This window comes from Nomascus leucogenys, chromosome 22a (genome assembly GCF_006542625.1).
Source record: "Nomascus leucogenys isolate Asia chromosome 22a, Asia_NLE_v1, whole genome shotgun sequence".
Lineage (NCBI taxonomy): Eukaryota > Metazoa > Chordata > Mammalia > Primates > Hylobatidae > Nomascus > Nomascus leucogenys.
Genome location: NC_044402.1, coordinates 142,279,775 through 142,291,299, shown reverse-complemented (window position 1 = coordinate 142,291,299; position 11,525 = coordinate 142,279,775). Strand labels below are relative to the sequence as shown.

At 59.8% G+C, this 11,525-nt stretch overlaps 1 protein-coding gene across 2 annotated transcripts; it reads right to left on the bottom strand.

Annotated features, from left to right (window-relative positions):
• Positions 1-1,158: 1,158 nt before the first annotated feature.
• On the bottom strand, positions 1,159-4,874 carry RTP5 (receptor transporter protein 5 (putative)). 2 transcript variants are annotated; one of them, XR_004027921.1, is made up of 3 exons: positions 4,627-4,874; positions 1,222-2,835; positions 1,159-1,177 (listed from the first exon to the last, which is right to left on the bottom strand). XR_004027921.1 is itself a non-coding variant. In XM_030803381.1 (2 exons), exons 1-2 carry the CDS (start codon positions 4,782-4,784, stop codon positions 1,275-1,277), a joined length of 1,719 nt encoding a protein of 572 aa, XP_030659241.1. In that variant the 5' UTR covers positions 4,785-4,873; the 3' UTR covers positions 1,187-1,274. The 2 variants fall into 2 exon arrangements, 1 of the variants encoding a protein (XP_030659241.1); XM_030803381.1 differs by lacking the exon at positions 1,159-1,177 and having other exon boundaries at positions 1,187-2,835; positions 4,627-4,873.
• Between the last annotated feature and the right edge of the window lie 6,651 nt (positions 4,875-11,525).

Sequence of the window (11,525 nt, the reverse complement as noted above, 5' to 3'; positions counted from 1 at the left end):
TGGGAGAACCCCCCCGCCATGCCTCGCCCGCACACCCCAGGGGTCCAGGCCAGCCTGGCAGGCAGAATCTCCGGGCTGGACCCCTCCCCACCAGGGGCCCTGGACGTGGCTTCCCCTTTCTACAGGGCAGGGCTTCCCCAGTCGCAGACCCCAGGGTCTCCCCAGGCAGTTCCCAACCTCCCAGGACCCTCAGGGCTGACCCTGCCTGAGAGGCCGGACAGTCGGACCCAGACACTGCCACTGTCAGGCCCCCACCTGGCTGGGACAGCCAGGTATCCCAACACTCCCGCCCCTAGGAAATGGAAACAGGGCTCTTTTAAAATGAAAATCCAGTGTGTGGCTTTGAGTAACAGGAGAGTTTTCTGTCATCAGCAGTGGATAGAATTTCTCAAACCCAGACAGGCTCAGAGCCCCACCGTGGCCCCCCACCCTCTGGATGAGAGGTGCCAAGATCCCTCCCGAGGCTACACTGAGGCTGGAGGGAAGAGGGAGGGTGTGACAGGCCAGTGTCAGCGGGGACTTGAGTCTTTCCTGGAGAGAGGTAAGTGGCCTCTTCCACAAGCCCCCTGGGTCCACACAGGAGGGAGGTTAATTTGCACCTGACACGGAGCCTGAGCCAAAGCTTCCTGTCCTATCCCAGGAGCCACACATGGCCAGGAATTCGGAATCCCCAAGAGGGAGCTCTCCCCAGGGGAAGAAGCGGTGGGCGTGAGGGGCCCCTGCAGGTTGGAGGGACAGAAGGACCGGCCCAGGTTTCTCTGGCCTGGAAACCTCCCCTGGGTGGAGGGCTGCTTGGCTGGCTTTGCTTGGTTTTATTGGAGTTACACACACAGGAAGAGGCTGGAGCACACAGGAACAGCTCAGGGCAGACCCACAAAACCACCAGGGGCAAGAGACAGGAGGGACTGGGCTGCTGGCGGGGGCGGGGTCTCGGAGGCGGGGTGGGGTCTCGGAGGCGGGGTGGGGTCTCGGAGGGGGCGGGGTCTCGGAAGCGGGGGCGGGGTCTCGGAGGCTGGGGGCGGGGTCTCGGAGGCGGGGGCGGGGTCTCGGAGGCGGGGTGGGGTCTCGGAGGGGGCGGGGTCTCGGGGCGGGGGCGGGGTCTCGGAGGCGGGGCGGGGTCTCGGAGGCGGGGCGGGGTCTCGGAGGCGGGGGCGGGGTCTCGGAGGCGGGGGCGGGGCCTCGGAGGCGGGGCGGGCGTCTCAAAGGCGGGGTTGGGGGGTGTCTCGGAGGCGAGGCGGGATCTCAGAGGCGAGGGTTGCCTGAACTTCGGGGCGTCACACTTGCTGCGGGTAGATCCCGGGGTTCAGCCGACACATGCACATCAGCCAGAAGACGCACACGGCCATGGACACCCAGATCCAGAAGTCCTCGTAGGGCTCGGTGTGCAGCCTGCGGCAGGCGCGGCCAGGGCGCTCGTCTTCCTCCCGGCGGCACCCACAGCGGGCCTTGTGGAACCTGGACCTCAGCCGCCTCTTCTGGTAATAGCCTTGGGAGACGCAGCCATTGCCCTGGGGGCCGTAGGCAACGTGGCCACCGCCCTTGCGCTTTATGACATCGAAGACTGAGAAGGGGATGGTGATGGAGCCCTCACTAACCGTGATGGGGCCCTCGGCATTGGCCCCCAGAGGGGCGTCGTGACCCGCGGTGACCAGGCCACCTTCCTTCTCTTTGCCTTCAGTGATGTCAGTAAAGGAATCTGTGCCTTGGACGTCAGCAGGGAAGGAGGGTGCAAGGGAGCCCTTGACCTGGGAGGGGAGGCCACCAGCACTGGTCTCTGGCAGGGGGTCGTGACCCGCAGGGGCGAGGCCCTGGCCGCCTCCTTCCTTCCCGTTGCCTTCAGCCACCTCAGCAACGGCATCCTTGACATCAGTAAAGATGAAGGGGAAGGTGATGGAGGCCTCTTTAGTGGCCACAGGGCCATCGGTGGCCTCCGAGAGGGTGTTGGTGAAGATGCTGGTGAGGGAGGAGGGGAAGGTGAGGGAGCCCTCCCCGCTGGCCGAGAGGCTCACGCAGTAGAACACAGTGGGCGTGTGTCTCCCCGCAGGGACGAGGCCATTGTTGAGGGAGACGGGGCCCTGGCCCTGGGCCACGCAAACGGGGCTGCAGAGGGAGCCCCGGCCCTTGAAGACGAAGCCTTTGAGCTCGAAGGTCTGGATGCTGCTGCCGAGGAGGCCGGGGCCGTGGAGGAGGGGGTCTCCAATGGCCACCGGGAAGCCTTTGCCCCCAGGCACGGCCACAGAATCCCCAGACAGGTAGATGGAACCCCGGCCGATGAGCAGGGCCCCACGGCTGCCGGTCACAGGGAGAGAGGCCCCTGCAGGGGTGGCAGGGCCCTCAGCGGCAGGCACCTGGTCATTGCTGGTGCCCACAAGGGAGAAGGGGATGGCGATGACACCGCCACCCTCGCCGAGGTCGTCGCCAGGGGTGGGCAGCGGTTTGCCCCTGGAGACGGCGCCAGTGCCATCCCAGGCCGTGGCGGGGAAGTTGCCTTTTGTGGTGTTGGCACTCCAGGCAGGGTCTGGGGCCTTCTGGAGGAAGCAGACCCCCAGCTCACAGGCCTCACAGCAGCCCTCATAGGCCTCCCTGGGGTGCCGGGCTGGGCCGAGGCCATCCCCGTAGCAGTCCTGCAGGATGTGCAAGACCAGCCTGCTGAGGAAGGGCTGCTCGCCCGGGGGCCTCACCTGGCAGTCCCCGGGCGCAGGGCACAGCCTGCACCGCTGGCCCCAGATGCGCATCTTCACCAGCCCCCGGCGGCCGGCCCTGTCCCACCACAGGTGGAAGAGGACGTGCACGTGGGCCGAGTCCCAGGTCCCCGGACAGTGACTGCACTGGAGCCTGCAGGGGGGAAAGAAGTGTGTGTGAGTGCAGGAGAAAGAGGCCCCACGGCCGGCCCTCGCACTCTGCTCTGCGGCCTCCTTGCCCATCCGACCCCAGCGCCTCGCTGCCCCCTGCCTCACATCCCACACTCAAACCTCAAACCTCAAACCTCACCCACCAGCCACCCAGGGCCGCGGCCAAGGCAGCCTCGCACCTGCTCCTGCCTGTGCCGAGGCTCTGAAACCGCCAACCCCTCAGCCACACACAGGCAAAAGCAGGCCCATGCACACCAGCCTGCAGCCCCCTCATGTGGAGCGCTGAGAAGCAAAGCAAACCTCCTCTCAGCAGTTTTTCAACAGAACCCGCTCCAGCCTGGCCTCCGTGAGGCCTGCGTGGCTCTGCTGGTGTTTTGAGAGTTGGGGTTAACACAGGAAGAGGCAGGCCTGCCGACACACTTAGGAGGGGAAAAGCATGCATGTGGGGGCTGTCCCTGGGGGTTCAGCAAGTCGGGGTCCCTGTCCTGACTGAGAGGAGGCCATCCAGGAGGTCGCCTGCCAGCTGAGGGGAAGGATATCGTGGAGGCCTGTGGTCATGGCCCAGGCAGCCCTGCTGGGCGTCACCAGGAGAGGGGAGATTTGGGGACAGCACTGGGAGGGGTTGGCTTGTCCACGGCGGTCATCGGACCGGTGACCATTTGCTAGTCACACAAGCAGCTGTGAGCTTCAGGAAACCCTGCATGAGTGAGAGGCTCTGATTCAGTTCCACGCAGTGGAACTTTCTGGATGACAGAGTGTTCTATAGCCACACTGCCCTGCCTGCAGCCTCCAACCACACTGGCCACAGAGCCCATGGACACGTTTGTGCTGGAGGAACTGACCTGCTGACTTTATTTAAACAGGACTGAGGAGCCAAAGCCACAGGCGCTGCGGCTGCGTGTTGGGGCAGCCGTCCTCGGTTCTCTCCCGCCAGCTGGGAGCCGCTCAGAACCACCTCCCCCTGGCCGTGGGAACAGTGATGTGCTTCCCCGCACTTCTCAGACCCCCAGCACGGGTTATTACTTTCCCAACTTCTGAAAAAGCTGGGATTCTGCACACACCTGGCTCCAGGGGTCTCAGGCACTGAGGAGCTGTGTCAAAGGGCAGGACGACACCCCCTTTGCCCAGGGTGTCTCTACAGAGGGACTGACCAGCCAGCAGCCTGGGGGCCTGTCAGGCCGGGCATCTGCGAGGCTGTGGAGCTGCCCTGCGCCCCTCCTGGCTGGCGCCCGGCAGAGCTGTGGATGCCTTGCCAGGTGGAGAAGCGCATGGCGCCCGCCCTGCTGCGCTGACGGCACCACAACCATGGCGATGGCCTGTGAGGCTCACATGTGACCCACAGCCACCCCAGACCCCCAATCAGGGCCAAGCACCCCACCGTCTGCAGCACAGGGCCAGGTGGTGAACACAGGCTCTGGCACGCCCCAAGACCCACCTGTCAGCACTGATGGCTGCAAGGCCACGGCAGTGCCATGGAAACAGGAGATGAGCCTGTGTCCAAGGGCAGCGCTGGCCCGAGGAGCCGAGTGAGGGAAACCAAACTCTCCATGAGGCACCTGCCATGTCTTCCCCAGGACCCCTGCGTCAGCAGCCGTGTGCCCAGCATGGTGAGGCAGGGGCTCAGGCAGGAGAAGGAGCACCCAGCCCCACCCTCTGGTCTCGGGGACAAGTCGAGGCCCGACAGCCCCACCCAGCCTCTGGGACCACCCAAGGTCCCGTGGAAAAGCACCTTCAGCCCCCTGCCTCTCCCAGGGTCCCCAGCCTCTGGCCGCACCTTGAGAGCCCCACCAGCAGGTATTGGACACCACCGCCGTCCAGGCATCCTGGGACCAGGCTGTGCTCAGGTAGCAGAACCCAGACGTCCTGGGGCTTCCTCTCGGCCATGGCCAGGGTGAAGATGCTGGCCCACATGTCTGCCCCAGCCCCGTCCATGCTGTCGCCTGGCTCCGCAGTGCGGGCTGAGGGCTGCGCCCGCCGGGGGCCCAAGGAAACGTCCCCGCATCCGGCGCCGGCCAATCAGCCACCTTGACAACAGCACGGTCTCCATGGCAACCAGATTTGTCTCCGAGAAATGGGAAGCGGAAAGGAAAAATACAATACAATGCAATCTCCCGTGACCCCACCCCCCAGAGAGCATCCCCATGGCAGCACCGTGGCAGTGGCAGCACCGTGGCAGTGGCAGCACCGTGGCAGTGGCAGCACCGTGGCAGTGGCAGCGCCGTGGCGGGCCCGTGGGCACGCAGGGGCCTCCCCAGACCTGTGCGGGCAGAGGCCCGGGTGTTTTCACACATCGCACTGAGGAATCATCCACAGCCCTCTCTTTCTACTGTGCGTCAGGAGCAGTGGCCCACAGTCATCCCTTGCTGAACACTTGGTATTTTTCCAGCTTGTGGCTATCATGTAACTTATTCACTCAGCTTCTCTCTGCAAACAGCACTAATACTTTTCACATAAACAAAGCTGAGAAGAACTTTATAGAACGTGTATCATTGCAGATTGTCCCGTGGGTGTATTCTCTTAAACTTTTTACTAGTGAGAAACATAAAATATTTACATAAGATGCCTAAAACATAAATGCAGAGCTTCACAAATTATTCTAAAGTCTTAAGTCGCCACGTCCTAGAGAAAGAAACAGAACCTCGCTCTGCCAGCCTCCAGAGCCTCTGCCTGTTCCCCTCCGATTTCAGCCCACGGCCCCACCCCCACCCCCTGCCCTCCTGGCAGAGGTGCCACCAGCCTGGCCGTGCCTGCACAGACCATGTTGAGGCTGCAACACCTTTGATGCCTCCCTCACCGAGCCCTTTAGCTGTGCAGCTTCTGAGCTTTACATAAACACTTGATGTGTGTGCCCAGCTTCTCACGCCTTTTCAGGTTGTTTAATTTGTGAGATTCAACAGCACTGCTGTGCATGGCAGCCACCTGTCATGGCACAACAAGAAAGGGTGAGATGAGAAGGAGCCGGGATGTGCAGGGGTGGAGACAGCCAGCCGATCCCTCTGCAAAACCTCAGCACAGATCTGCCCCCGGGAGCCTCCGGGCCGCCCGGCTCTCCTCACAGCTCCCATCTCGCCCTCTCTCTGCCCTGCACACTGAACAACCTCTTCTCATTTTTCTACCACTTCACACTTATCTCCTCGTCTCTGTCCACTCTGCAGCTAGCGCTGGCAAGCAAGTGCCTGGTCATAGTTTTCATTTCTGAACCTTCCTTTCGGCCCTTTCAAACCTGTGACATCTTCCTGCCTTGCAGCTAGGTGTGACTGCAAGATAGAAGAGGAAGCCACTGGGACGTGCTCTGGGAAGGGGCCTCCATACAGGGCCAGACTGCCCGGGAAAGCCCTGCGTGTCTCATCCCAGCTTCATTTTCTTCTATCCATCAGTGCTGGGATGATGGCTGCCCTCCAGCCTATCTTAGACCCTCCTCGAGCACAGGGCTGTGAGCCCAAGGAGCAGGAAGGCAGGAGCCCGGGGCCGTGGTGACAGATGGAGTCGTCACACCACTAGAGGGTCGCCCGCCTCTGGGTTTCCTGTTCACACGAGAAGTAAGCCAGCTGCCACTGTGGTCTCCAGGCACTGTTCTCGGGCACTGCGGATGATCACACAGCTGGCAGGAGCAATCCTAACTCGCTCGCTGGGCTGCACCTGAGGTCCTGGGGTTTGCTGGTTGGCTCGGAGCCACTGTGCGTGTGTGGGCCCCTTGGGGTCCTGGTCGTGTGCCCCTGCAGGGGTCTAAGAGACACCTGCTGTCCACTTGCCTCCAAAAGCCTCGGTCCACAGGGCCCCTGCAGAGGACCCCCTCCCACCACAGCCCCCCCAGAGCCAGTGTTTCCTGGCTGCTTCCCTGCCACGCTGGGGCCACAGCCCTGCCTGCCAGTCCCACCTCTCAGGCTCCTCAGCCCTGGAGGCCACACCTGGCTCTGAGTTTAGGGAAAAGCTTTGGAATGATGACTGACCACAGTCACCCAAAATAACTTTTGGATGGCAATTCCGGCCCTTATGAAATGCAGGGAGCTAGTTGCCCGGGCATTATTCGCTCAAGAATTGAGTCTTCCTTAGACCCATCCCAGAACACCTCCAGAGGCCTGGGCGGCAGACAGCAGAGAGGGCATCCTGTCCACGCCTCTGTCTGACTGCCCATTTGTCTGTCTCCCAAACCCACAAGCCACGCCCTGTAAGAGCTGCTTACGTGGCCCCCTCACAAATCAGCCAGCCATGAGCACCCTCTTCTTTGCCAGGGACGGATAAGGCAGAGTGTGCACAGCATCCAGGGGTCCTCCTTGGGCCTTCTGATCAGCGCCCGCCTGGAGCCGGCCACGGGAGCCTCTCACCAGGCATGTGTGGTCCCTCCAAGGACAGGCCCGAGGACCCAGGCCTGGGGCAGACGCCTTCTGACCCCACTCCCTGCCCAGCCTCCCCGAAGGCTGGCTCCGGACAGGGTGAGATGGGCGTGGGAGATCGGACCACAGGGAAAAGAAACTGTCAGGGGAAGCCGGGTGCCTCTTCAGCACTGCTGCCCACCTGGTGTGGTGGCTTAGCGCTCCCTCTCCCTGCAGACATGCTCTCCTTCTGGGGCCCCTTCCTCACACGCTGGTACCGTCTTCCTGAGCTCAGCTGCTGGGGAAGGCAGCTGGCAGGCGGGGACAGCCCTCCCTGCTGGGAAACAGAACTTGCAGCTCAGGTGAGTCCCACCACAGTCTCCTGCCGGACGGATGCACTGCCTGGGCCTGGAGGAGTAGAAGCAGCAGCTCCTGGAGGAGCAAACGCCAAGGCCCGCTGGGGCCAGAGGGCCGGTCAGCTGACGGGATGGTGGTCCTTGCTCAGAGGGAGAAAGAGACAGGCAGGAAAAGGAGCCGGGCAGAGAACGGTGGCCGTTCGCAGGTGCTGGGGCTCACCCTCCCCCCCACAGACCTCAGCTGGGGCTGCAGCGGCAGGGACAAGGCTGCCTCCCAGACCCCAGGCCCTGCAGCCCCACGGGCCCCACGGGCCCCACGGGCAAGTCTGCCCCTGCGCTGCCCAGGCGGGCGGGGATCCCAGGACCTGCAGCTGGGGACGCAGCCTCTGTCCAGCCATTCTGTTGCTGAAGGCGCTTCCACTGTCCAAGAGGCCGCTTGCTCTCCCCTCCAACCCGCGGTCCTGCGGGGCTGGGAAGGCCATTCCGAAGGAGCAATGCAAGGGACCTCCTGCACTCAGCCTCGGGGCATCCCTCCCTGGGGGATCGCTCACTCACCGCTGCGCATCCCCCGCAGCTCAGCGCGGCTTGGGAGCCCAGCAGGCCGACCAGCAGGGGGACCGGCAGGGGCCTGAGTGACACCCACTGCCCTGGAGTGAGAAGGCAGGCGCGCCACACACACACAAGACACCACACACACTACACTCACCACACACTACACACACCACACAACCACACACCACACACGCCACACACACCACAGACTACATACACTACACATACCACACACACACTACACACACCATACACTACACACACCACACAACCAAAAACACCACACACTACACACCACACACCACACGCTACACACACTACACATACCCCACACACACTACACACACAACACAGCACACATACCATACCACACACACCACACACACCACACAACCACACACCACACACCACACACTACACACACCACACAGCACACACAGCACACACATATCACACACAAACACACGCAGTACACACGGCACACATGCTACGCACACAACACACACCACAACCACACACCACACACCACATACACTACACATACCCCACACACACTACACACACCATACACTACACACACCACACACACCACACACACCACACAACCACACACCACACACCACAGACTACACACACTACACATACCACACACACACTACACACACCATACACTACACACACCACACACCACACAACCAAAAACACCACACACTACACACCGCACACCACACGCTACACACACTACACATACCCCACACACACTACACACACAACACAGCACACACTACACACACCACACAACCACACAACCAAAAACACCACACATGCCACACACACCACACACTACACACCACACACCACACACCACACATACTACACATACCACAAACACATACTACAGACACCACACACAAACGCACACTACACACACCACACAACCAAACACCACACACGCCAAACACGCCACACACACCATACACACCACACACACTGCACACACTACACTACACACACCACACGACTACACACACCACATACACTGTACACAACACACACAACACACAATATACATGAACAGATACCTACACACCAACACACACACTACACAACCAAACACCACATAAAAACACACTACACACACCACACAAACACCACACATGCCACACACGCACACACCACACACCAAACACTACACCACACACCACACACACAACACATATACACACACCACACACACCAACACACACTACACACACCACACACACACTATACCCACCACACACCACATACATACTACACGCACCACACACAAACGCACACTACACACACCACACACACCACACATCACACATTATGCACATCACACACAGCTCACACACAACACAGCACACATACCACACACTACACACAACAAACACATCACACAAACCACACACACAACACACACTACACACACCACACTCTACACACATCACACACAGCTCACACACAACACACACCACATACACTACACACACCACACACAGCACACACAATACAACACACACACTACACACTACACACACCACACAGCACACACAGCACACACATATCACACACAAACACACGCAGTACACACGGCACACATGCTACGCACACAACACACACTACAACCACACACCACACACCACATACACTATACACAACACACACAACACACAATATACATGAACAGAGATACCTACACACCAACACACACAATACACATACCACATACAGTACACATAAGTACACATAAACACACACACCTACACACACACATCTACATGTACACACTGGGGGATTTAAAACATAAATTGACATTTAAACTACTAACCACATTCTAGAAAGTTTAGAAAACAGCGGCGGGGGGTAGAAATCACCTGCCACCTTAACAAACAGCCCAACAATTTTTATTTTTATGTATAATAAATTGTGGAAATATCTCATTCAATTTTTTAAAAGTTTATTCTTAAATTGGGCAGATAAATTGGGTGTTATTTTTTAACTTCTGGGAAATGTTTCGAAAACAGGATAGAACAGAGAGTTTTTATTTGCAAACACTATTAACCATTTCCTGTTCCAACCTCAGAAATTGCTGTGAATCAGGCGCTGCCTCCCCACCGCGGTGCCCTTGGCCCGGCGGCTGCAGCACGGTTTCCACCCGGCCAGCCGGGCGCCGCCGCCTCCCACTGCAGAAGCAGTTTCGGGATGGTCCTGCTGTTTCCTGTGCTTCCCCGGACCGTCCCTGCGCGGATGGAAACTTCCCACTGGCCCGAGCGAGCGCGGGGATTCCCCTCCCCCCGCCACTTTCCATGGGTGCTGGTTCATGTTCCAGCACACCGGGCCCATCTCATCACCGCCGTGTGCCCGGCGCCATGCGTCATGACATGCAGGCCCTTGGAAACTCTAGGGTTTCTCTTCTCAGACCAGGAGCACGGGAGGGCCCCCAGCGAGGGGAAGCTTCTCCAGGCCCCGGGGAGCAAGGCCCCTGTCTCGGAAGGCAGTCCTAGATCCCCTGGCCTCCTGGGCGCCCTGGCCCACACAGGGCTTCCGGGGCCTTTACTCATAGTCACCAAGAACTGGAGTCCACCCAGACTCACTTAAACTGAAGAATGGCACGTAGGTCCACACCACAGCCTGGATGGCTCGGCACAGAGAGGAACGGGCTGCTGAAACACACGCGCTGGAGGCATCTCCAGGGAATCCCGGAAGGATGCGAACCGCACCTTCCCACGGCTGTGGCTGGAATGAAACAGTGATGGGAGTGGAGCACAGGCTCGTGGCCACCAGCAGGGAGGTGGGTATATTGCCAAGGGCACCCCGAGGACCCCGTGGTGACGGGGACGTTCTGCAGCTTTGCTGTCGGGGGACGCTGGAGCCTTCGCTTGTGCCCACATCGTGCAGCCTTTGATAGGCACACATCAGCCAAGAACGGGGACTCAGGATGGGATCAAGGCATCACCTCAAAGTCATTAACCTGGTTGTGACGTTGTCCTGTGGTTTTCCAAACTGTTATCATTCCGAGAGTCTGAGCAGAGTGTATGAGGAAACATCTGTGTAATTTCTTACAACTGCAAGTAAATCTACAGTTGTCTCAATTGTAAATGATACAATACTCAACCAAAACATACAGCCATCAGCCAGGTGTGGTGGCTCACGCCTGTAATCCCAACTCTTTGGGAGTCCAAGGTGGGAGAATTGCTGGAGGCCGGGAGTTCGAGACCAGCCTGCGTAACATAGAGAGACCTCCCCTGCCCCCACTCCAATCTCTACAGAAAAAATGTTAGGTATGAGCTGGCCACGGGGTGCACGCCTGTGGTCCCAGCTACTCAGGAGGCTGAGTTCAGAGGATCACTTGACCCCAGGAGGTCGAGGCTGCAGTGAGCCAAGATCACACCACTGCACTCCAGCCTGGGCGCAGAGCAAGACCC